This window comes from Pseudopipra pipra, chromosome 2 (assembly GCF_036250125.1).
Source record: "Pseudopipra pipra isolate bDixPip1 chromosome 2, bDixPip1.hap1, whole genome shotgun sequence".
Classification (NCBI taxonomy): Eukaryota; Metazoa; Chordata; class Aves; order Passeriformes; family Pipridae; genus Pseudopipra; species Pseudopipra pipra.
The window spans coordinates 62687013-62712320 of record NC_087550.1 but is presented as its reverse complement, the minus strand read 5'-3'; the positions used below and the strand labels follow the sequence as shown (position 1 = coordinate 62712320).

At 40.0% G+C, this 25308-nt stretch overlaps 1 protein-coding gene across 3 annotated transcripts; it reads left to right on the top strand.

The window, feature by feature from the left end:
- Positions 1–791: 791 nt before the first annotated feature.
- Positions 792–24508, top strand: RCBTB1 (RCC1 and BTB domain containing protein 1). Of its 3 annotated transcripts, none has more exons than XM_064647293.1 (12): positions 793–933; positions 7149–7319; positions 7690–7840; positions 8276–8442; positions 11100–11258; positions 12326–12433; positions 13318–13460; positions 16464–16654; positions 19272–19398; positions 19849–20000; positions 20681–20811; positions 23559–24508. In XM_064647293.1, exons 2-12 carry the CDS (start codon positions 7176–7178, stop codon positions 23697–23699), a joined length of 1614 nt encoding a protein of 537 aa, XP_064503363.1. In that variant the 5' UTR covers positions 793–933; positions 7149–7175; the 3' UTR covers positions 23700–24508. The 3 variants fall into 3 exon arrangements, with proteins under 3 accessions (XP_064503365.1, XP_064503363.1, XP_064503364.1); XM_064647294.1 differs by lacking the exon at positions 793–933 and adding an exon at positions 3149–3241; XM_064647295.1 differs by lacking the exons at positions 20681–20811; positions 23559–24508 and having other exon boundaries at positions 792–933; positions 19829–19853.
- The last annotated feature ends 800 nt before the right edge of the window (positions 24509–25308 follow it).

Here is a 25308-nt window from a genome sequence, read left to right as displayed (position 1 = left end):
CCTTAGGCATAACCAGCACAGATCCTGCCAAAGCTCTGCTGGGTTCTGTCGGCCTGTGGCCAGGGTAGGAAGCCCGGGATGGACGCAGCCCCACCTCGCTTTTCCCTCGGCTTTGCACTAGCGAGGATGTAGGGGCAGACAGGTGCCATCAGTTTGGGAAGGGCACAGAGGTGCTGGAGCAGGTCCAGAGCAGGCAACGGAGCTGGTGAAGAGTCTGGAGCACGGGTCCGATGAGGAGCTGCTGAGGGAGCTGGGGGTGTTCAGCCTGGAGCAGAGGAGGCTCGGGAGGACCTTATCACTTCCTACAGCTACCTGAAAGGAGGTTGTAGTTAGGTGGGGGTCGGCCTCTTCTCCCAAGTAATAAGTGGCAGGTTGAGAGGAAATGGCTTCAAGGTGTGTCGGGGGAGGTTTAGATTGGGTATTAGGAGGAACTTCTCCACAGACAGGCTGATTAGACATTGGAATGGCGGTGGAGTTACCGCCCCCGCAGGTGTTTAAGGATGTAGCACTTAGTGCCATGATCTACTTGACAAGGTGGTGCTCGGTCACAGGTCGATCCCTAATCGACCCTGCCATCCCGTGATGCGCCCCCCGCTGAGGGGGGCGGGCGTCACGTGCCCCCACACCCGCAGCGCCCAATAGGGAGGGCGGACCCGGCCACGTGATGAAGCGCGCGCGAACGGTCAAGAGGGAGGGCGGGGGGAGGCTCCCCCACCGCTCCCGGCAAGTCACGTGATGCGGCGCCGCTCTGCCCCCCCCAACCCCCTCCCGCCGCCGTCACGTGTGCGGGCGCCGCCGGCGGCGCGCGCGGCCCCGACGGCCGTGAGGGGCAGCGGCAGCGGCGGCGCCGGGGCGGGACCGCGGGGGCCGCGCCGCGCCGAGGGGCCGGGGGGAGCCCGCCGGGAGCCCGCCGGGACCTGCCGCCGGCACTGGGTGAGAGCAGCGGGCAGCGCGGGCCGAGCGGTCACCGCGGCGAGGGGCCGCGGGGGTGGTGGTGGAGGTGCCCGTGCGGAGCGGGAGGGAGAGAGAGGAGAGGGAGAGGAGAGGGTCCTTCTCGCCTCAGCAGCGCTGCGGTGCACACCCTCACTCGCGCTCTGTCGCGCCGCCTGCGAGTTCATCCCCACAGCTCCCTGGGAGCCTCTTCCTGTATGTCCTTAACGCGGTCCGCGCTTAATGCATTGTGTGCTTACAGCCTTCTGGTGGTTTGTTTGTTTATTCATTTTCATTTTTCTGTTTCGCGATGCCTCGGTTCATCCTTCGCTTTCGTCGCCGGCTTCCTGAAGGCTCAGATATCCGGCTTGTTGGAAAAACACAAACGCAAAGGAAAAACTCAGTGCTTTTTGTCTCTCCTCACCGGGCTTTATATGAACTGCTAAAGCGTTTCTTCAGGTTTTTAGCGCGCTTCCTCCAAATTAAAGGAATATTTTTTTTTTTTAAGGAGATTGTAGAGTTCTAATTTAGAAAACTCTTCTCCTAAATTAAATATTGAAGGAATACTTGCCTTTTTTTTTTTTAAAAAGCAACTCGCAGAGTTCTAATTTAGAAAATCCAAATGACCCCTTTCAGAAAGCGTGTTGTCCTCTGTTGACGAAAAGTAAAATGGGCTTTAATCGTTCCAACACACTTTGGGATTACTAGAAGAAGGTACTAAACATCATAAATGGAAATGTGTTTGAAGCACAGAGTTTTTTAGGAAAAACTTGGGAAGATGTTTGAAAGATGTATTCGTTCTTTGGAGCCTTAATATGATTGCTTGCCTTTGAATGCTTATCTCTGTATGCATCAGATTGAAATATAGGTATTGCTTTAAAAGATGTCCTCAGTAAATAGTTACAGTAATAAGTTACGGTAACGGCTCAGCATAAAAAAGAAAAAGCATGTTGTGGTTGTAATTACAGTTTTATTGTTGTGGGTGGATGCCTGAAACACTATTAAGGGTTGTTTCCTATGGGCAAAACAGTCACGTTTAATAGTGTTCACGTGCGTGGTGCTTTTTGCTTGCTTGTATTTCGCTCAGCTGGTTGCTCAAAGCAGGTCTGGTTGTCAGTCACTTTTTTCCTTCCTTGTATTGCTCATAAAAGGCATCCGAAAATAAATTGTGCAGAGGTTCGAACCCATGGGTTTTGCCATAGAAATCTTGCTTTATGCAAGGTCCAAGGAAAGTAAGTTAAGGCACGTGATTTCAGGGAGTGCAGTATCTTTTTGCTGGCGGGGGGAGAGCCTCAGTAACATCATTTGGTTCACACATCTGATTAATGTTAATAGTATGTATTGTTTCCATGTTCTTTCTCCGTACTGAAATATGAGATTCAAAACAGCAAACAGACTGGAAAAAAACATGGGGAAGGTTAGTGTTATGTCTAGGATTTAATTCTCCCTCAGTTGAGGTGTGCTTCAAATTAAAAAAGGATTAAGTGTGCCAGTCACTTTGTGTTGTTCTAAAGCCAGATATCCAAGCTTTTGTGTTCTCACTGCTGTCCATAATTCCCATAGACAGTTAGGAGAAACGAAGGCCTGAGCCTGCAGTTTCCCTTTGTGCAGGAGTAGGTCTGCCCAGCTGGAATAAACTGCGACACTGGAGCCTGAGGAAAGAGTGAAACAAACAAATGTGCAATTATGTTCAAACAGTCAAAAGGGGATAATCTTTGAGAAGTTAACTATTGGGGTTTTTTTGCGATTACAATTAGTGCTGTGTGCCCGGTAGGATGTTGTGTTAGGCTATTGTTCTCTCCAGCATTGCTTTATTTAGCTGAACTATAAACTCTGTAGAACGTTATCTAAAATCATTTAAACATAACATTTTGTAAACACTGCGATTTTGGAGGTCTTTTCAAGTCAGGGATCCATGTTTGCCTGCATGCATCACTCAGAGTCAGCTTGCAGGCTTTTTATTTAGAAATCAAATTAGTGAGATGTTAAATGTGTAGGCAGCAGTTGAGTACAGAATTTTTGAGGGGCTTATGTCTCTGAAAGCATGTGACTTGTTTTAATTGTGAGCAGATGTAGATGTCTTTCCCCTAATGCTGGTGACTACTCCGAGGTTAGTTTCTTTTTTATCACAATATGTGGCCAGTTCAGTTTCTCTCTTTATAAGTCATCCTTTTTTGCTTATTTTTAGCCTTGCTGAAGTTCAAGCAGTTCTCTCTGTTTCTGTTCCTGCTTGGATACCGGGGTTGTTGGATCCTTTTAGAGATGTCAGAGCCGTGAGAAGAGGTGCTGTTGATGTAAACTCCCTCTGCTGGTTAGTTCTGCAGCAGAAATGAAGCTTTGTGGTGTACTATTGTTTACCACTGCATCACGCAGCAGAAATTAACAGTTGAGAAGTGACATACAGTGTTTCTAAAAGCAACTAGAGCACTCAGTTTAAGCTTGGGAGTTTCATGCCTATAAGGCTTTTAATTGCAATCGGCCTAAAAGCTGTGTGTTGATAGGTGACAGATACTCCTTAGAACCACTGCTGCCTTGTTGCATGCAGAATCTGAGCAATAGCTTGAGACCTAATATATTGAGACAGCTATTAGCATGCAGGTTAGAATCATTACTTGGGTTCCATCTGGTACATTTGCTACTACACTGCACTTAAAAATTTCTCAGTTAAGGTGCAGTCTTTGCACAGTGTGTGCAGGCCCAGGTGGTTATCAGGAAAAGTAAACAACTGTAGGTCTCTTTGACGCACTGCAGGAAGGGTGAGTGAAGGACGCTGGGTGTCTTTATTCTACTGCTTGCAGTGACAGGACTCCTGGATCATCAGCCTTTTGTAGCAAGGACTTGCCCAGAAGGAACCCTGGACATGCCTGTGTCTGCCCCCTCTGCTCCCTCCCAGATTCAGGCAAATGTCGAGGATGAAGTTTGAGTGTGATTGGTGTGAGAGGTCAATCACAGTATTGGAGAGTGTCTGTTATTTTAGAAAGTATGTCTTAGAGGGTGCTACAATCAATTTGGTTTCAGTTTTGATAACACTGAGTTGCTTGCCTGACATCTCTATTTACAATCCTTTATTTAAAAAATAGATTCCCCGAGTACTTTTCTCTCACTGTAGACTTTTTTTTTCCCCCTTTCCTGTGTCCCCCAGAACTTTTATTGAAAAATGAGAAATTGGCTAAGGTTGTAGAGGAATGCATCTTTAGGGAGGAATGATAAGTTACAGTAACGGCTCAACATAAAAAAGAAAAAGCATGTTGTGGTTGTAATTACAATTTTATTGTGGTGGGTGGATGCCTGAAATACTATTAAGGGTTGTTTCCTATGGGCAAAACAGTCACATTTAATAGTGCTCACCTGCTTATGCCTCGGTTAGGCAATTCTATGGAAAATAAGTAGCTGAATTAACTTTCTACGCACAGTTAAAGTTAAGAAACAGTGTAAGCCTCAGAACTCTCAAGTTTGTTATTTCAGTTGTTTAGACATAAGCATAAAGAAAAGTAGCTTCATTTGCTACTGTAGAAATGTTGCAACTGAGTGATGATAGGTATGCCAGCAAATGGTGAAATCTAAGGACAATAGTTAATATCTCAAGAGGAGGGGAAAGGGGTGTGTCTTTGGGGAGAAACAATATGTATTACAGTAAAGGTGAGAGGTTTTTTTTGTTGTTTGGTTGGTTTAAGGATTTTTGTGACTCTTCATTGGTTGCTAAACCTGGATAGGCTTTAGGATGAGATTTATTATAGAAACTAGCCTGCCAGTGGCAGATAACTTATCACTGAAAACCTTTTTGGGGAAATCTTTAAATAACTTTTTAGGATTGTAGGAACAGTTGAAATCAATTGAAAACAATTGGAACAGCTGAAGATTATAGCATTGTTTTAGATAAAGCAGTGTTAACACCTGTTAAGTATTGTAAGGTCCTTCATCTGTGGATGAAGTTCATTGCTCATGTCTTCAACCTGGAAAGGCTTGTCTGCTTGAAAGCTTTTATCTGCCAGTATTAGTTTGTCTGACAAGATATCAGGTTGAGCTTTGAGGTATGGGAAATGCAGTGTAACTTGCTAAGGTTTTGGAAGTGCTTGGAAAGGTTTTGCCAAAGAAGTGGTTAACTGAGTCATGCAGAGGGGAAAAGAAGCCAAGTGGATTAAAGACCTAGTGCAAAGATCAGGAAGGGCAGCACATTTTAAACCGGTTCCCTTTAGAGTAGAATAGGTTCTCAGAGTGCTATAAAACCTGTTAATTTGCTAGGACATTCTCTATCAAAATAACACTTTGTCTTCATGTCTTAAATTCACAGGGCATGTTCAAAATAACTTCAGAGAAGAAAATATTTTTCTTAATATCCACTTTATGACACATTTGTGCATTGTCAGTTGTATTTATATGAGGCAAATTAAACAGGTAAAGTCAGAAGGGACAATTACTTGGTCTGCTCAAAACAAGTCATTGCTGTTTCCTTATGATTGATTGATGATGTCGTATGTTAAAAGATTTGCCAAAGTGAGGTAACAAATCTTAGCAGCTAACTAGCCTGTGTTTGTAACTGGACTAGAAATTAAGAAGGCTTAAAAGCATTCAAATCTGTTTAGCTGTGTAGAATGTGCTGTGGTCTCGGCATCAGGTAGACTTTCAACAAATAAATTTGCCATCTGGAAGTTTCAGGTGTTTTCAAGACCTGCGTCAAATGTGAAATGTAGAGTGAAGTTGGGCTCTCAGTGAGAGAAGTGCCTGTAGAGCAGTGCTGGGTTTGTTGGATCCAGTCTATGAAATTTGATCAGGAAGCAACCCTGCCTGGGTTTTGTTTGTGTTGGGGTTTTTTTGTGGACATACTTCCACGGTTACCTTAGTGTTTCTCAAACTTTAAAAAAAAGTAATAATAATAAAAACAATAAACTCCTTTCTTCCAAAAGACGTCCTGTTATTTCAGGAATGACTGCTGGTGTTATACAGTTTTCTGAAGCCAACTCTCGATTGTCAGCACAGTTTTGAGAACCAAGTATCAGAAGCAAAGGGAAAGAGGCTCTCTAGGTGTTCTCGCTGTTGTCCATTTCTGACACCCAGGCATTATGAAGAAGTAACCTGAACAGAGCAAAGAATAGAGGGATTGGGTTGCACTGGAGCAAACAAATGAAAAGGAGATAACTAAATGTTAATGAGAGCATGTCATCTAGATAGAGACTGCATTTCTTACCTGTTGCATGATTCTCTAGCTCTTGGGTTTTTACTGTTTTATTATGTGTCTTGTCACTGGCATTCTGTGGAATTCTCCACCTAGCACTCTCCTGATTCACAAGACTTGCTGATACCCCTGAGCGTGGATCATAGGTTGTGTCAGAATCCCTTCAGGGTACGAGCCATGTTACAGTTGTCATGTGCAGGATTGAATGCCTGGGTGAGCTCTCTGTTAGTGCTGACTGTCAGCTTTGCTCTTGAGCTGCTGCAATTGTCCTGAGGAAACTGGGAAGAGGGAGCATTATAGAAGGATGGATTGTATACATCCGTGTTCATTGGAAAATGATCTCTATACCCAGATCTCTATACCAATGTTTCCAGCTTTTAGTGAGATCCAGCATGTTTCTAAAAAAGAGATTATGACAGTTTTACTTACTTTTCTCTGATATGTATCACTGCATAGTTGCACAGACTCATGAGTTTGCCTCATGCTTTCCTGCTCTGACAAATATTTTTTGACCATAATAAGAGCTTTTGATTGTACAAGAGATGGCAGATTTAGGTCATGTGCACAACAGCTCCAGCCTCATTTTTATTTGCAGGTTTCACATATATGTCAATTGCTTGCTTACATGGCATATATCAGTTGTAGGGATATAAAAAATTTCATAACTGAAAATTTTATAAATTTGAATTCCAACTGAAATCACCTCTGAAAATTCCCTCAGAATTCCACTCGACCACCAGTGGATATTTGCTAGATGACAAATTTTTTAATAAATTTGCTTGTAGAACAGCAGATGTTCAGTTATATTGAATACAGTTTACTTCAATACTCTGCTAAGAAAAGGTCTGTTCTTCCATTGACCTACTAGTGACTTGCTATTTGTTCACCTAAATACATGGAAATATGTATTTCATACAGAACAGGGTGTTTACTTTTAGAACCACCTGTCTTTTTTTCCATATAATGGAATTTACCTTATTGCCTGTTGATAAAAGTGCAAAATATGCTTTTTTAATGGGCTTTTTCTTTTTTTTTTTTGTTATAGCAATGTCATCCTGCTCATAGGATCCTCATGACACACAGCAGCATCATGGTGGATGTAGGCAAGTGGCCAATATTTACCTTACTGTCACCTCAAGAAATAGCATCCATTCGGAAGGCGTGTGTGTTTGGAACATCGGCCAATGAAGCTATTTACATAACGCACAATGATGAGGTGAGGCTGCAGTCAGGTGGGAAATGTACTCTACAACTGCTTGTTTTCAGGGTCCACTGAATATTTGTAAGTGAACAGCTTCTCAAAAGCATTGTGTGAAATCTGCGTTTTTCAAAACATGCTGGATGTAATGTTTAATAGTACGGTTCCTGCAAATAAAAAGCCTAACTTCCAGGCCTGCATGAATCTGAATAATTCAGATTCATCACTTAACTTCCAAAGTGTCCTAATGCTGACTCCTGTAGTTGTTAATTTTCACGTGGGAAGTTTCTGGCCCCTGACGGTCTGTGGTAAAACTGTCCCCAGTTTATGAAGACCTGTGCATACCTGAGCGTAAATTGTTAGAAATGAATATTCCTTTGTTTTTCAGGTATTTGTTTTTGGACTGAATTGCAGTAATTGTTTGGGAACTGGAGATAATCAGAGCACAATAGTACCAAAGAAATTAGAAGCCTTATGTGGAAAGAAGATTTCCAGTCTCAGTTACGGAAGTGGACCCCATGTTGTACTTTGTACTGAAGGTAGAAAATTAACCTTGAGTATAGAAATATAAGTTAATGATTTTAAGTTTCCACTTGCATTTAACAGGAATGGATTAAGGTGTAATTGTATTAACTTGTTAACTGGGTAATGTACACTAAGGGGCTCTGATGAGTCTTAAGTAGATCTAAGTGGATTTTGTAATAGGTTGCACTTGTAGCATTTCACTCTGTCATTTATGATATACTCTGTTTTACATATGCACTTTCATTTCCACAATAAATCTAGAGGTTATACTGTGATATATGTATAAAAGAAAGTATATAATTTTTTTAGTATACAGATGATTCTTGTAATAATTTCACTATTTGTTAACATCCATTCACTTTCATCTTGGTGTTTGCTGATATCTTAGAACTTTGTATTAATTTCCTTGGAATTTTTTTTGGTGGTTTTCATGACAAATATTTTTGCAGATGGTGAAGTGTATGCTTGGGGACATAATGGTTACAGTCAGCTTGGAAATGGCACAACCAATCAGGGCATTACTCCTGTTCAAGTTTGCACAAATCTGTTAATAAAGAAGGTGGTGGAAGTAGCTTGTGGCTCTCATCATTCCATGGCGCTGTCATTGGATGGGGACGTAAGTTGAAATCTGTTCAAATCTCTTAATTTCCTTCTTGAAGTGAATAGTGTAGGTAACTTTACAGTTTGAACTTGTCTGTACAGGGTAGTTACAAACATTACCTTTTCTCCTGCTGCCTCAAACTGGGGTGTCCTGTTCTTCAGAGCAGACTTAAAAAAAAGCTAAAAAAACCCCCCAAAAAACCCTAAACAAACCCAAAACGAAAAACAAAACAAAAAACCACAAACTACCAAACCCCAACCACAAAAACAAGGGAATAAAAGGTTAGTAAAACTTATGTCTTTTGTCTGCTGTATGTCTCACAGGGTGAGACCGGAAAGCTGTGCCACTTACAGGTGAAAGAATGGTTCGTAAGGTGAAAAATGTAATTTATTTGCTTGCAGTTCTGTTAGTTAAGGGGTAAATCGAGTTGTTTGTATTTACTGGTTAGCATTTAGTTGGTTTCTTGCAGTATTGGTGATTTGTAGACTGGTACTGCAAAAGAATTTTGCTCTGCACACCTCCGAGTACCGTTGTGTGTAGATAATGGAAGAGCACTTGGTTTATATCGAAGTCTGCTTTATGCTGTTCCTTTATGTGGCTTAAGGCTCTGTGTCATGGGAAACACGCTGAGTTTCCAGTAAGTCATATTTGACCAATGTGGGTTGCATGTTACTGCACAGAGGAAAATCTGGTTTCAGCTCTGCATTAACAAAAGAGGAGTTCTAATTTTAAAACCTTCTCACAGTGAAAATGGAAACTACAGTTCCTTTCATTGTGGTAATCTGAGCGTGTCTGTGTTATGGTTCAGTATGGAATGATAGTGCAACAGTAATACAAGTATTTTAAGGGTAGGAAAGAGAGATTGAGTTAATTTAAGTGGTCTGTGTTTTATCTGAAAGAAGAGCCTAGCTTGGGAAAGATTTTGTGCTGTCATGTTTGATCTGGTTAAACTATAAAATTTGGTGAGTATGCAGGAAGGGGAATGTGTTCATGTGTAAGTTATACTAGTGATGCCAGCTGCTGTGTGGTAGCTGCCTGTGATGGCCATGCTGTCTTTTTTAATAGATGTAAAATGCTGGAAATCTGTGGAAGTGGGGAAGTTTCTTTGTGTTTCCTGTGGAGTTGATATTTCGAGCTTGCTTGCCATTGTGATTAGTTAATGTATTCTAAAACCATCCCTAGCTTGCCTTGCAGTAACTTGGTCTGTTTGTGCTCTGTTTTATCTGTACCAGAATTGATTACACTGAAAGCAGCAAAATGTGTTAAGCAGATTTACATACAGAAAGATTTGACTGCAAAAAACCCTGTGACTTGATATTATCTGAAGCCTCAGAGAGACATTGAAGTTGAAAGTATTTGTGGAAATACTTGACATAATTGGTTAGGACAGTTAGTGCCATTTTAATGCAGTGCAAATTTAAAAGAATATTTTAATGATAAAACTAAAGGACTGCAGACATTCGTGCTTCTCTGAGAGGGGAAACCGATTAGTTCTTTGGCATTTTGATCTACGTTCTGAGATTCTCTACCTCAATATTTTCTGTTATTTAAATTGACATCTTTTACAGAGCATCTTCAAATACTCAGTAGGAATCAAAAATCCAGCAATTAGAAGTAACAAAAAGCAAAGGACTGATGCTTTCTTTAGTTCATATTACACATGGTAAATGAGTTGGGTTGGTGGGTGGGTTTTTTCTTCTTGTCTTTGGTGGGTTGGGGTTTATTTGGTGGCAGTGGAGGTGTTTGTTTTTATTTACTGACTTTCGGTTTGGTGTTGCAGTAAACAGGTAGCTTCTGGCACTAAGGGACGTGCCAATGTCTCACTGGGGTACCTGTCAGTGTGCTTGTACTGGCTAGCATGTCTGTGGCTAGATGTTTCCAACAAGGCGGACTTTTGAACTGGGTGAAGCACGAGAGAATGAACTATCAGAAACTGTTTTGTGCCAAGCTGTGGGTGTGATGCATGTAATAAAAACTGAAGGCAGTTTTGTACTGGAGTATAAAGCTATACTTTTTTTTTTTTAATAGCAAACTGCTTTCCTGTGTTCTTGACTTGCAGATGAAAGGAAACTATTTTTGTTTGTGTTAGTATTAGTTTGCCACTGGAAACTTTAAACTGACAGAGATAGTGCTTTCTTGTTAATGCCATTGTGTACAAGCATGTAGCTACTGTGAAACATGGGCTGACAAATCCGTCTTCTTTCACAGCTCTTGAAAGGTGTAGAAAAGGTATGTTAAATGTCCAGCAATAACCTGGTTTAGAGTTCTGTGAAGAAAACTAAACTCTAAATTGGGGAGTTCAGCTTGTCTGGGAAACAAATGACATTCCTTTTTCCAGTATCATGAAATTATGAAGACAATCACTGTGTTTTTGTCTCACAGTCTGAGTAATATTTAATATGGAAATATGTTCCGTTTGGTTTTTGTTGTACTTGGATGCTCTGATTGTGTAGCAAGAAGCTGAAAAAAGTGCTATATTCGTATTTGCTAGATCAGTTTTATTGCTGTTTATAACTTTCAGCTGTTGAAAATTAGCTTTAAGCATTTCAGCTTATTAAATAGGATAGTTTACCCAATCTTATGCTGACTCCAGGAAGATTATCATCTATTGCTATCATTAGTATTACTGAGGCTTAAACTGTGTGGTTTTGTTTGGTTGTTTTTTTGGACAGCTGTATGCTTGGGGCTATAACAACTGTGGTCAAGTTGGATCTGGATCTACGGCAAACCAGCCAACTCCTCGCCGAGTTTCAAACTGTTTGCAGGGTAAAATTGTAGTTGGCATTGCTTGTGGTCAGACCTCCTCCATGGCTGTAGTAAACAATGGTGAGGTAAGCACTGCTGCTGCGTTCTCACATTCTCTGTTACCTGAACTTGTCAAGTTAGTGTCTGAATATGGAGGAATGCTGACATCGAGTGCTCAGATTAGAGTTGTACTGGCAGAGTTAGACTGATAACTTCTGTGAGACCAGTTTAAGGAAAATGCTGGAATTAACTGGAAATGCCGTCTTTAAACATTACTTCTTATGGCAAAAACTGTATTGGAACACAGTTCTTACTAAGTCTGCAGCAGCAAGAATTTGAGCAGTTGCATTAAGCATGTCCATCTTCATACTTCAAATGATTATGTAACATAAATAATGTTAAATTGTTACATTAATTTCAGTTTGTTTTTTTTAAAGCATGCACAATTAAACAGTTAATTTTTCTGCAACAGTATGCTGACTGATCATGGGTTTTAAACACATTGCTTAGTTGCCAGCAGCAAAACTAGACTTTTGAACATTGCCCTAGTATTGTGCAGCTCTTTCATTTCAGATAAGTTTATGGTGCTGTCTTGCTTCTAGGTATGAACCTCAATTTTACTACACATCACCAAACCGAGTGTAGCATCTCTTGGGGAATGGAAGGACTGTAAAAGTCCCTGAAGTTGAGATGAGTTTTTTCATTGCACATAATTTGTCATGATTTGTCCACTAAAGGAAAAGTTAAACTGGTGACTTCAAGTTTAAACTAATCAGCTGATCAGGATAACTAAATTCACATTCTCTTAAGAAAAAAAAGTAATAAGGAGAAAGGATGGTGTAAAAGTTAACTAAAGTGCTGATGCTGTGGGAGAGATTTTGAAGTTTATTCCAAAATTCCTAGTACTTGAAAGGCATGTACTTTAGACAGCTTCTTTAAAAGGTAAATGCAGAGTTGAAAAGTTGAATGCATTCAGTCACACTGCAGTATATTTAATAATTTTTTTAACATCTTACAGCCTTCTCTGTATTGCTCTTGAAATAGCATACTTTTTTTTTAATAAGAAGTACTTAGCTTGTGCTTGATAATAGGTCTTAAATGTTCTGTACTCCTGGAGAAGAGTGGCTGAATTTTGTTTTCCTTTTGCCATCAGGTTTATGGCTGGGGTTACAATGGCAATGGCCAGCTGGGGCTGGGAAACAACGGCAATCAACTCACACCCTGCAGAGTGGCAGCGCTGCATAGTGTGTGCGTGCTCCAGGTATGTCTAACATGGACGTGGAAATGCATTCCCGCTGCTAGCTTGCGCTGAAACCATATCTTTGGAATATTATACCTGCCTCTAGACTTTGCAGTTCAAATAGTGAGGTTTTTTTGGCTCTTAGGAATTATATTTTGCTTGTAAAAAGTGCAAGTAAGCTGTAAAATTTGCTGTTGTAAATCCCTGGAAAGATTTAAAGTTAGCTAGTGTAACCGTGAGTAAATTATTCAAGGGATACAAATTGCATCTTTGTTACAAAGCTGAATGATGCTCCTAGGTAAAGACAGGAAGGGTAACAAAATGTTCAAATTGGGTTCTATGTCAGTATTCTAATTAGTCGTTCAAAAGTGAGGGGAGAAGGGAGGTAAGAGTCATGAATGTGGGTTTGATTGTTTGGTGGTTGGGTTTAGTTTGGTTTGGTTGGATTTCTTGGGTTTTTAGTAAGGTTCTGTGGAGTTGCCTGTGATATTTTGGGTTGAAGGATTGTTGGCTGTTGAACTGCAGCTCTCATTGTTAGAGTATTCATGCTGTACAATATTCAAAATATGTATCACTGAAAGTATTTCAGAGTATTGCAAGATGTGATGAAGTTCTGTTCCTTGTATGAAGAGTCAGCAACTGAAAGTAACTAGCGACTAAGAAGACTTTGCCAGAGTACAGTAAATTATTTGGGGTTAATCAATTAAATTAATGAAGTTGGGACTTTTCCGGTGCCTACAGCTAACATAACTTGGTGTTAGCTTTAAGTACTGAGAAGTAACACTGCATAGCACGGAGTGAAGAGTGCCTGAGATACTTTTAACGTGGCCCGAAGTAATGGGCACGATAATTTTTTGTTTCTCATCTGTTTTGTTTCGTAGTAACGCTTCTACATTTACTTACAGATTGCCTGTGGCTATGCGCACACACTAGCACTAACAGATGAGGGTTTGCTCTATGCCTGGGGAGCTAACACTTACGGGCAGCTGGGAACTGGCAATAAAAGTAACCAGCTAAGCCCGGTGCAGATCATGATGGAAAAAGAAAGGTAATCTTGCTGAAGCTGTTTCTTGATAAGTCTGAGCATGTTATGCGGTCTCTAGTACTGGAAGCACGCACGTGAAGGACTTGGTAGATTGTTTTTCTATTGTTAATGTTAAAAGCATAGGAAAGGATGATAACTTAATGTTTGTAATAGACTGAGTGCTTTTTTCTGTCTCTAAAGATCACTGAACGTAAGCATACTTTGTATCTTGATGCTGAATGACTGTTAGGCTGTTCTCTATATAGTTCCTTTGGTTAAAAATCTGGAGCTATGAACTCAATAAGCCAAGATGTTAACTTGTATTGAGGCTTACATTAAAAAAAAAAAATGAATGAGGGGGGAAGGAAGCAGCACCTTTGTAAGAAATGACATGTGAGGAAAAACAATTTTTGAAAGGCTGGCAGTAGCCACCCATGAAAACACAACTCGGTTTGCAAGGTTGCTTGAGCTAAGGACAGTTAATACTACTTTTGATCAGTAGTACCAGTTAGTAGTTTGTAGCTTTTTAGTGTCCTAGATTCATAAAAGAATGAGACTAACCCTTGTCAATCCTCTTTCAGCACTCTTTTTGTGCTCATGATTGGGATAACTCTTTTGCTGTTCACCTGCAAACGTGGACCTCAGTCCCATTCTTTTGAGTCCTTGTGTATACCTATAGATTAATGTACCTTGGCTTGCAAACATATCTAGTCTATAAATCTCTTGACTTGTAATCTCAAAACAATTCTGATTGGGTTTTCTCCTCCATTTCTGAACTGTCTTTCAGGGAATTCATTCCTGTTTTATGCTGTTTCTCCCACTTAACGTAAAGTTAAAAGGTACACAGTACTGGGAGTGTTTAAGAGCTTAAAAATGGAGGGGGAGAGAAGAGGAAAGGAACCAACACAATAGAAGCCACTATTGTGGTCAGGCTTTTTTTTCTGTGAAAAAACTGACACTAATGAAACAAAATGAAATATTCTTTAAAAAAACAATGGGAGAGAAATGTGTATGTTTGCAGATAGATCAACTTTGTTCTCTTGGCGATTTATTTCATGAGTGAACTAAGGAGAACTGTTGCATTTAGTATTGTATGTGAACTCAGGCATGGGATTACAGTAAAACTGGCGTGTGTTCAATGACTGAAGGAGGGAGAAAATACCATAGAACTTCTGCTTGGAATCTGAGGGAGAGAGAAATCACTTGAACTTACTCATCCTGCTTGACTTGGCTCCCTCGGAAACAGCGCTATAAGCGGATGAGCTGTCATTTCCCATGAAGCGTGTTACTGCTGCTTCTCCTAATCTTTTTATTTATGTAACTCTTTTGTCTCTTATATTTAATGTTGGTGACAGTTCCTCAGTAAGTGGCATTTGGTGCTGTCCTGAAGAATATTGCACATATAGTTTGTAAGGAACTTTTAGACTTCATTTTTTATTTACTTGGAAGGAACAGCTGTGAAGGTCAGCTTCCTGAATTTTGATGTTAAGTGTAAGCTTAACGTGTTACCCTGTACGTGTACTGTAACTAAACTGTATGTGTACCATAAATGTGTTATAATAGTGCATGTTCTGCTATACTTCTAAAGTGTAGTACAGTTACTCTAAAAAGAAGAATCTGTTCTGCTAAGGAAAGAAAGTTTGGGGAAGGAAGTAGTTTAGGTAGATAGCTATGATGGAAAATTAATTATCATTAAAATAAGTACTCTGTGATGTCTCTTGCAGAGATGCTGAAAGGTCTTAATGTTGCATAGAGGTTAAGTTGGTAATAGTGTAAAACAACTGATTAGTCTTCTGTCTCTGGCAGAAATTATTGATACATATACTGAAAGTGATATAGATTCTTTCTGTGTTTTGTCTTGAAATAATTTTTGCACTTAAAATTTGGACTTTGTGCTAAAGTTTTTTGCCTAAAAATATAACTTCATGGATATTGTTCTGCAAAGGAACAAATATTTCAATATGTATATTCTTAAGCTGCTTGGAAAGCCTTTTATTTGTCCGGGTTGATCTGTTTTCTGACACAAAAGCATGAAATTCTCTGAATTTTTACTGTGGAGAAAAAACAGGAAAGCATAGCTTTTGTTTTGAACTAATACTGGAACCTCCCAGTGTTTTGCTTATCACGTGAACAGAAACACTGGCAGTGTCCTCAGGCAATTTTAGTTGGAGTTGTTTCTTCTCAGTTCTTGTAATGTTTCAGATAGCAAGATAATAGGGATTGCTTGAGCAACAGAAGAACAGAATAGATAAATGAGTGTCAGCACCCCTAATATTTGAAGGGGCTCTGTGAGGTAGGTGAAAAGACTAATAGACTTTATTTAAAAAAGAACCATGGCTCTTCAAGGATGTGGAGTTCGACGTGTGTATTCACCCCTCCTCAAAGGAAGCGCTCACTGCCTGTGTTCATGCTGAATTTCAGTGTTGAGGAAGGGGAACTTAACAGCAAAATAAGAAATTAGAAATACGGGCAGTGGGTGAGATCTCTGCCTATCTACAGAAATCAAATTAAAAGGGGAGTAGAAAGTATTTATTGGAAAATACATCAGAACTTAATCTCAAAATGAGAGAGTTTTTACCGTGTCTGTTTGAAAGAAGTTCTGAAAAGTGCTCAGTGACAATCTAAGTAGTATAACTTTCCTGATATTCTTTCCTAACTGTAAGTTTCATAAAGTCCATAAGCATTTTTTCTTGAGAATGTGTCTGATATGCATTGGTTTTAAGGGGGAAAAACAAAACTCGTATTTCTTCATCCCTTTCCCATGGTCATGAAAGAATGGGAGTAAGTCAGCTGATGAGAATGACATAATTAAAGCAATATCTGATTACGATAACATCTACAAGCAATCTGAAAATATCATTGTGTGTTTTTAATATGTGTTCAAAGAGTATGACATTGCTTCAGGACAGAAAAACAAGTACGGGATTATAGATGTGTAGTTTGATTGGCTGTTATTTTGGTGAGGCATTTGGAAAGTCACTTGATTCTGTACCTGTAAGTGTCTTACCAGGTTTCTTCTGTTCACAGGGTTGTGGAGATTGCAGCCTGCCACTCTGCTCACACATCAGCTGCCAAGACCCAGAGTGGCCAGGTGTACATGTGGGGCCAGTGCCGAGGGCAGTCCGTGACCTTCCCCCACCTCACTCACTTTGCCTGCACTGACGATGTGTTTGCTTGCTTTGCTACCCCTGCTGTTATGTGGCGTCTGCTGTCAGTAGGTGAGCTCCAGCTCCCACATGGCAGCCAGTGCTGTGTCCATTTTAGTGGTTAGTACAGGATACCTCTTCTGTGGCAGGTTGCTGTTTCAAGGAGGACTGGCAGCTAGTTTTTTTTTTTCTTCTAAAGAAAACAGTCTATTTTGGCAGCTTAGGATCCAGAGTAAGGTTAACAGGACTGTTTGCCGGTATACATCAAGAGTGAACCCTGTTTTTTCCTTGCACCATGAATGTTGTGTATTCCCTACATTTGAGCTGTTTGACCTTCTACTTAGGACTGGGAAGGAATCCTGGATCATTAAACATGCTGCTAATTCTTACTTGACCCCAAATATGCTATAAATCTTTTAGCTTGGATTTCCTGGAAAACATGAGGGTGTTTTTGTGTTCAAAACAGAAAGATGTTTCATCTTAGATCAGCCACTTCAGTTCATAAGATCATTTAGGAGATCTAATCTGTTTTCATGTTGACAACAGATCCTAATTTTGTTAGTCCCTGTACAAAATTGTTTTTGTGGAGGGATGGATCACATCTTAAGTAACTTTTCTCCATACTCAGACTTCATCATTGTGTGTAGCTTTTCCTAACCCAGCTTCTGTCTTAATTTCTCATTTAGCATGTTATCATGTTTGTAGAGGTCCAGGTAACAGCATCCCATCTGTGGAGGAAAACCCAATAGTTTTACTAAAGAGAGAGAAGATTTGCTTGGAGTGGTCTGCTGCTGAGTAAATCTGAGTCTTGTTTTATCCCATTTCTCACTTTCTCCATTCTCTAATCCTCTGCAGTATGTGTTAGTCTTGCTTTCTGTAGAGGTCTGAGCGTTGTTCAGTCTATTGCCTTTTGCTAATAGCGAGGGCTGCTTAAATGACATCTCCCCAGTTTCAGTACCTTTCAAGTTCTTGGGTTTTATGAATTACTCCTAGACTGAGTATAACCAGCTGTTTGAGTTCTGTTACCTGCATTTTGACACCTCTTGCCCTTTGGGGATTCTTCCCTACTTACTTTGATAGTCTTACTTACTGAATATTTAAATCAAAGGCATTAATTATGGGGGTGTTTTTAATCTCTGTTTTCCATATGCTTGTTTTCCTTCCTCAGCTTTTTAGTAATAGAGATTGAAAAACTGCTTTTTTCTCTTGGTTTTGTTTTTTTTTTTTTTATGGTGTTTTGTTTTTTTAGCGAGAGCTAACTCTGTCTAAAGGTTATTGTTTTACTTCCAGTTATGGTAGCTCTGCCAAAAAAATTAGTCAGTCAGGATTGGCTGTGGTGAAGTACAAATCTGCAGCCTTTTTTCAGGACTGAACTTAAGGTATTTGGAGTGAAAGTTGATCTGCATAGCTTAAGCTAAGCTGATGACCTAGAAAAAAAAAGGTCACATGAGCAAATGGAGAGGGATTGGAGCATGGTTTAGTTAGCCCAGATGAGATGCAGCTTCTGTGGATGATTCAGGTAAATCAGAGGAGTGTATGGTCTTTTGTGGCACAAATGTAACTTGTCAGTTCTGAGGAGTTTGTTACAGCAGTATTTCTTCTTTTAAATACTATTTAGCTGTCCCTAATGGTGAAGAGTGATTTGTGGATTTTATATGGATAAACAGTGTGCAGTTCTGTGGGACACGAGACACAGACCACATCCCAGGGTAGTGGAAATCTGTTTGTTTTTCTTTTCCATCCTGCACTTCTTAGAAGCCATGTGTCTTGAAACACATTTTTAAGATGCATCAGCAAAAGCTTCAAATAATGGGTTAAATTCGGTTTTCTAAAACTTCAGACTTCTTGATTTACCAGAAGCCTTAGGCAACTTGTGCTGCAACTCTTGTATGATTTCTAGAGACAGTGGGACCTCTGTTGGACCGGTACCATAGGCCTTAATAGAGAGAACTGGGATATCTCAGCTTTAATCCCTTTAATTCCACTTCCAAAATTGCTGAGGTCCTGTGTCCTTGGTTGTACCAAGAACACGGTGTCTACTATCTCTTCAACAGCACTGCTGTTGTGTTTTGTGTTTTCATAGCTGAATAATAAACTGAGTAAATGGTGTCAGTGATAGTTCATGTTAACGAGCCCTGGCAAGCACCTTACCAACCTGCAGGCTGTATGCAGTCTGCCAGCACAAGGGAGTGACCAAGTGGTGACATGTTTTCTTACTTTTTAGGCTCAGCTCGCCCCGTGTCAGTGCAGCAGGAGTGCTGTACCCCATGTCCCGAGTGAGTTCAGGTGATATTGCAGACTCCCACAAGCAGCAGTGTGAAGATTGTCATAGAGCCGAGTTTGCAGGTAGCAGCACTAGCATGGAGCTGCCCAGAGGCTGGAAATTTCATGGGTGGTGCCCACGTGGAGAACAAGTTCTCCGGGTGCTTTCCTTGGTGCTGCGCTACATCTGTGCAATGGGATGGAATGAGAACTGCTGCCTGTAGCTGTCGTGGAGCAGCCCTTCCCAACAGGGAATGCTGTTGGATTAGTTCATTCTTCCCATTTTGTCACTTGAGCCAGTGGAGCCCTGCCACTGATCTGTTTTCCTTGATGTGCTCTTAGAGTAGTTGCTAGCTTTAGTTAGTGATGTGTGTGTTCCATTTAGGATGCTTAATATGTTGTTTTCTTTTTAAAATTGTTTCTGTAGAGCATGAAGACTTTTTAACAGTAGCAGAGTCTCTGAAGAAAGAGTTTGACAGCCCGGAAACCTCAGATCTAAAGTTCCGTGTGGATGGAAAGTACATCTATGTCCACAAAGCTGTTCTGAAAATCAGGTAGTGGTCATGTTCTGCAGCTCTTATTTGTGCAGAATAACCTCTTATATCACATCTTAGGGGGAGAAAAAAAGTAAGGGGTAGGGTGGGACCCCTTACCCTGTGATGTGTAGCATCTGTGTATCCATAATCACTTTAAATGAAGTGACTATAAAAGGAGCGGTCCACATTCGTTTTTCACTGAGCCTGTTTGTTGTTCCCAGGATAATAAATTCTGTTAAGTTGGTCTGATTGCAAATATATACACAGATGTTTCTGTAGCATAGACAAAATAAGAGTTTTATCTTAATGCATAACAAAGTCCATAGTTTAAGGAATGAAATGTCTGTGATGGGGTATGGTAAAAATCTGTGAATATGACAGTGCCCCAAATATGTATTTTAGGGGGGCTGTAATGTAACATTCATGTGCTTGTATAACAGTGTTCCAGATGATGTCTTTGTCTCCTAGGTGTGAACACTTCAGAACAATGTTCCAGTCATACTGGAATGAGGATATGAAGGAAGTGATAGAAATAGACCAGTTTTCTTATCCTGTGTATCGTGCCTTTCTTGAGTACTTGTATACAGACAGTGTTGACCTTCCGCCTGAAGATGCAATAGGTATTGCTTACAGTCCAATTATATTAGAAAGCAGCATCCAGAAAAACTGAGACAGGGGATGCAGAATAAGTGTATAAACACAGGCTTCTAGTCTAGCCTATAATGCATTTTACTGGTGATTAATTAAGCTGTCTTTAAAAGACTCTTGTAGCAAACTTAATACAGCAAAAGTGGTGCACATTTAGAAATAAACTATGAGCAACTTTTTCAAGTTTGGCAGAGAAACTACTTCTCTGGGTTAAAATACTTACATATTTAAATTGAGTCAATTATTGTTTGACATAATTATCAAATAATTTCAGTAAATCTAATGGAAAAACTTGTACAGCAGAGCAATTACAGCAAGATGTAATTCAAGCCCATATTTTGATATCAGTAGTGTTTTATTCATGTTGTGGTGCCTGTTTTGTGACACTGTTGCAAGCATTAGGTATGCAGATCAGAGGAACAGCTCTCATGCTTACACAGATTAACAGGATTGCAGTGCGAGGTTATAAAAGGCCTTTCTTTGTGTGTGGTGTACATTTTCTGAGTAGTGACCTGCTTGCGAAAATCACATTATAGAGATTCAGAGCTTTGCACACAGAATACAGATGCAGTCTGTACCCTGGGAGCATAAATTGTTGCTGAAAGAGCAGAGATCATTATGTCTAACTAATACAGTGGTGTTTTAATTGCAGGGCTTTTGGATTTGGCTACTTCGTACTGTGAAAACAGACTGAAAAAACTGTGTCAGCACATCATCAAGAGAGGAATTACTGTGGAAAATGCATTTTCATTGCTCTCTGCTGCTGTGAGATATGATGCAGAGGTAAACTTCTAAAGTCCAGTTTCTTAAATAGGTGGCTGGTTTCTGACTTAAACTATGGAGAAAGGCAGCCAGTTACATTTTCATATAAGCTCTCTCACTCGCTGTCAGATAATGCTATTTGCCACTTTCAGAATTTGAGAATGTTGGACTTCTGAAAACTGTATTTGCCATGAGAGATGTATCTTAATTTTTCCCCGTAAACCAGTTCTGAGAAGGTGAGCTAGTACACAGATATTTCTGAGGATAAAAACACTAACTCTGAAACGAAACAAGGGAAGGGTTTAAATACCACGGAAAACACTATGAAAAGCAGACTTGTAAGCCTTCAAGTTACTTATTTGTAAGGCTGTGTGTTGTGTGTGATGACATACGATGGTAGGTTGGGGATTGGGTGCATTTGGCTTTTTTTTTTTTTGGTTGGTGGGATGTTTTTTTGTTGGGTTTTTTTGTTTTGTTTAGCTACAGTCAAATACAGTTCCAGTTTTCTCTGTCTGCTAATGACGTGTCAAACTAAGAACTGCTTCATGGGCCTTACAAATGTTGAAGAGGGAGGAACAGTGTGCGGAAAGCGGGGGGAAGGCTGGTGAAACTTCCCTACTGTGTGATGTCTGACTTCACTACTAGACCCCTAACATGCAGCTTTGAAAACTAATGGGGAAGCATGCCAGGGCTTGCTTTGGCTATTTGTGTTCAGTGCAGTATCTGTGCATTGTGTTGGCAACTTTAAAAACCAACCATTGGTTGGTTTTTAACTTGCTACGTATGCTTATAAAGCAGTTTTTTGGTACTCAGTAAATCAACTCATTGCTTTTTCTTGTATTCAATATCAAGCAAATGGCATGCAGGTTGCCCTAACTTATTTCAGAGTCTTGCAGTGTGTTGCTTGTTTGATATATCTTACCCAAAGGGCTGTGTTAGTGTCTGTTGTGCCTTAAGCTCTACTGTGAATAATGATGTCTTTGGTGGGAGTTCATCAAAAGTAGAAGATTTGCATACTTTAGCCTCAAGATTGTTTGCAGGACAGATCTTCAGTTTGTGATTGATTCTGCTTGTAAAGGATATAAGAAATCCAGTTACTATGCTTTGTCTGTACCTCACTAGCTAAATGAAATTAAAAATCAAGTGAAAAGTATAGACCTAAATACTGCTTTCAGGAGAGAATGGGTGACCCTGAGGAGTTGGGCTTTTATAAAAAAGCTGGTTTTACATGCTGTAATGTTAGCTGGGGACTTGAAATTGCTTGAGCGATGTAGTTTATTCAAGGGAGTGTGGGCCTGGAAGACAACAGTTAAAAGAAGCTGCTTCACTGATTTTAAAATACCTCCATGACGTGAAACTCTCCTACACTTTCTTTTGGTGACTGACTGAAGTGACTATCATTAGGTCAGGGCTGGCTTTTAAAATAATCCTTAGCTGTGCCTTTATTCACCTAAGTCTATATTAAGTACAGTTTGCTGGGAGTGCATTCATCTGCAAATGAATTTCAGCCTTTTTTTTAATACAGAACTTTAAATTTTCCAGAGTTACTTACTAATACTACAATAATTCTGTTTATTGTATGCTTCTGTTGCATTGACTTGGAATATGAATTTTTTTAATAAAGCAGTGCAAAATATTCTAATGTGTATGATGTAATTTTCTTTAAAATGCTAGTTAATTCTGTTATTTAAAAAAAAATACAAAACATCAGTGTTCAGTTCTAATAAGCTTGTCTTTTTTTGTTGCACAGATGCCACACAAGTCAAGATCTGCAGCTTCAGAATGCCTGGTTTTAGGCCAGGATATATTTTTATATTATTGTTGTGTCAAGAACTCCCACTAGCACACACAGTTGCTGTAGCTTTCAGTATTGACCTTAAGTGAAAACATGATTAGTCTTTCATACCTCATGTGGCTTAAAGAGCTCTGCAAATTTGTTATGCCTTCCTGCAGTGCCCAGTCTGCTGAGCAGCTGAGGAGGGGTGTGTTCTCACATACAGAGTACTGGTCCTACAAATGTTTAATAAAGAAATGGGAACAGTGTGGGGAATTGCCCTTTTGTAAGGGCTGCAGTGTCCTCCTTATAACAGCTTAGATCTGCATCACAGAGTAGATTCCTTCTCAAAAGAGGTCTTGGAAATATTCAGCCTGAGTGGGAAGTGTCCTGTGGTCAACCTTATATTGACAGTGACTTGTGTTAAGACATCCTTTTGGTCTGACATCACATGGGTGCACTTACGGTTGTGAGGCTTTTTGCCACGTAACTTCAAGGCTCAAGTTAAGCCCTTAGCTAAGCGGGAGGTCAAGCAACCCTACAGAAACATTTGAGTTTATATTATGGAATGAAAGAGTTGAATTTTTTCTTCATCCACAGTCTTCATTATATATCATTACCCTGAGATCTTCTATTTGTATTGGAGTTTAATAGCTGTTACTGAATGCAGATGAAAATCTTCAAGTGGGAGAACTTAAAATATATATTGCTCAAAACAGCTGATTTTTTTGACTGCACTATATAGTAAGAACCAGATTTTGGTTACTTCCCCTTCTAACTGCATTTACATAGTGACATGGATGGGTAGAATTATTATTTTCTGTTGCATTTATGTAGTGACTGTTTGGGGAGCAAACCATTGAGAGCCACTGGGTTAATGTTTGTCCAGTTCTCTGCAAAAATAAAGCATATATGGGCACTTGTGACTGAGTGAAATTTTCTGTGATGAAAACAAAGAGAATAACACTTTTTTTTTTTTTTTTTCCCTGTTTAGGACCTAGAGGAATTCTGCTTTAAGTTTTGTGTCAATCATTTGACAGAAGTGACACAAACTACAGCATTTTGGCAAATGGATGGTCCACTGCTAAAGGAATTCATTGCTAAAGCCAGTAAATGTGGAGCCTTTAAGAACTGACATGAGGCTGTAAGTTACGGTGCTGGTAGGGAGGTTTTTTGCAGTTACAGGAGGATGCCATAACTGTACGGGTACAGCAGCCATTACGTGGTCTCTTGCACCAGAAGACGCGAAAGGCCACTGTGAAAACAAATGTTTTCAGTGCTCCAGAGTGAACTGATGTAAAAATGTCAAGCAAAATATTCACCTTCATTTAACCAAGTTGGATGGTGGAACCAGCTCAAGATTTGAGACAGGAAATGCTGTGGTATGCAAAGGATACTGGCCGGTGTTACGGACTTACCTTTCTAGCCTAGGAAATCTCAGTTCTAGCACTGCCTGCTCCTCTGTTCAGTTTACGTTTTGGGGTCGGAGCCACTGAATGATGTCACTTAAATCATTTAACTCCCTGGGATTATAGAGAAGCAAATGGCATGGTTATTTCTTACTGCATTTGCATGATGTTGAATGAATTGACCATTTGCTGTGTGTAATTAACCAAGTGTATCCAGTGCTTAAAGTGTGCAAAAATAATGTATCCTCAAAGCCTAGGCAAGTGACTTTGAGGAAAGGAGTTACTAGCAAAACTAATTGGGAGTAAATCTCTATATTTGGGTATATTTTAATATAAGTTGTAATATGTACTTTGTGTAATCTGTTCAAGCAATATTTATAATGCTTAATGGAAATAATTCCCTCTTGAGTGACTTCAGATTACATTGTTTCCCTCAGAGGGGAAGGGATATACTGTACTGAAAGTTGGGTGGGGTTTTGCTTTTAAATACTGTCTAAATTTAAACTACATGTAATAAAATTTAATTTTTTTTGTACCTGTTCACTAGCAAACTAATTTAGACTTTGAAGAATGTTGCAAGCTTTTTGTGTTACATACTGTATAAATTGCTTTATTTTAAAAAAACCCACAAACATAAACCCAAGAAAACAACAAAGGAAAACTCCCCAACAAACAAAAACCATAGCTAAACTAACCCTTCATGCTATGTTACTGAATCTTGCTGATTTCACTGTAGTTGACAATACCTGTGATTTTGATTTCAGAATTGAGCAAATTTGTTTGTAGGCTCTAATTTAGACCTCAGTGATTGCAATCTATGGATCTGATTTTTTTCATTGTCATCCATATGTGACTGTAACCCTACAGCAGGTATGTATGGACATACACACCTACTATTCTGATCGTGTATTATTAGTAACAGAGCTCCAAGTTAATGCACTTTTGTTTTAGGGGGGCGTTTTCTAGGCAGAATTGCTCTGAGTGGCACTTGAGTCCTGGGGTTGGGCAGTAAGCTGGTGGTGTTTCTAGGCCCAGACAGGCAGCAGGCCTGAAGTGTATAAGCAATTAAAATTACTAGTATTTTGTTCTATGGGGCACAGCTGATAGTTCAAGAGCTGTTTTGAACGTTGTTCTGTGCTTATTGATACCCACTGTCCTACAGAACAAGCTCCCATCAGGAATTCTGAATGGTCAGGGGCAGAGTACAGCTGTTGTAACAGGATGTTACACTTCTCATGAAACCATCAGGACAGTGGAACACTAGTGCTGCTCTGCTTCCTACTGAGGCATGGGGTGGTTACAGCAGGGCCTGACACTGTTCCCCTCCTTGGTCAC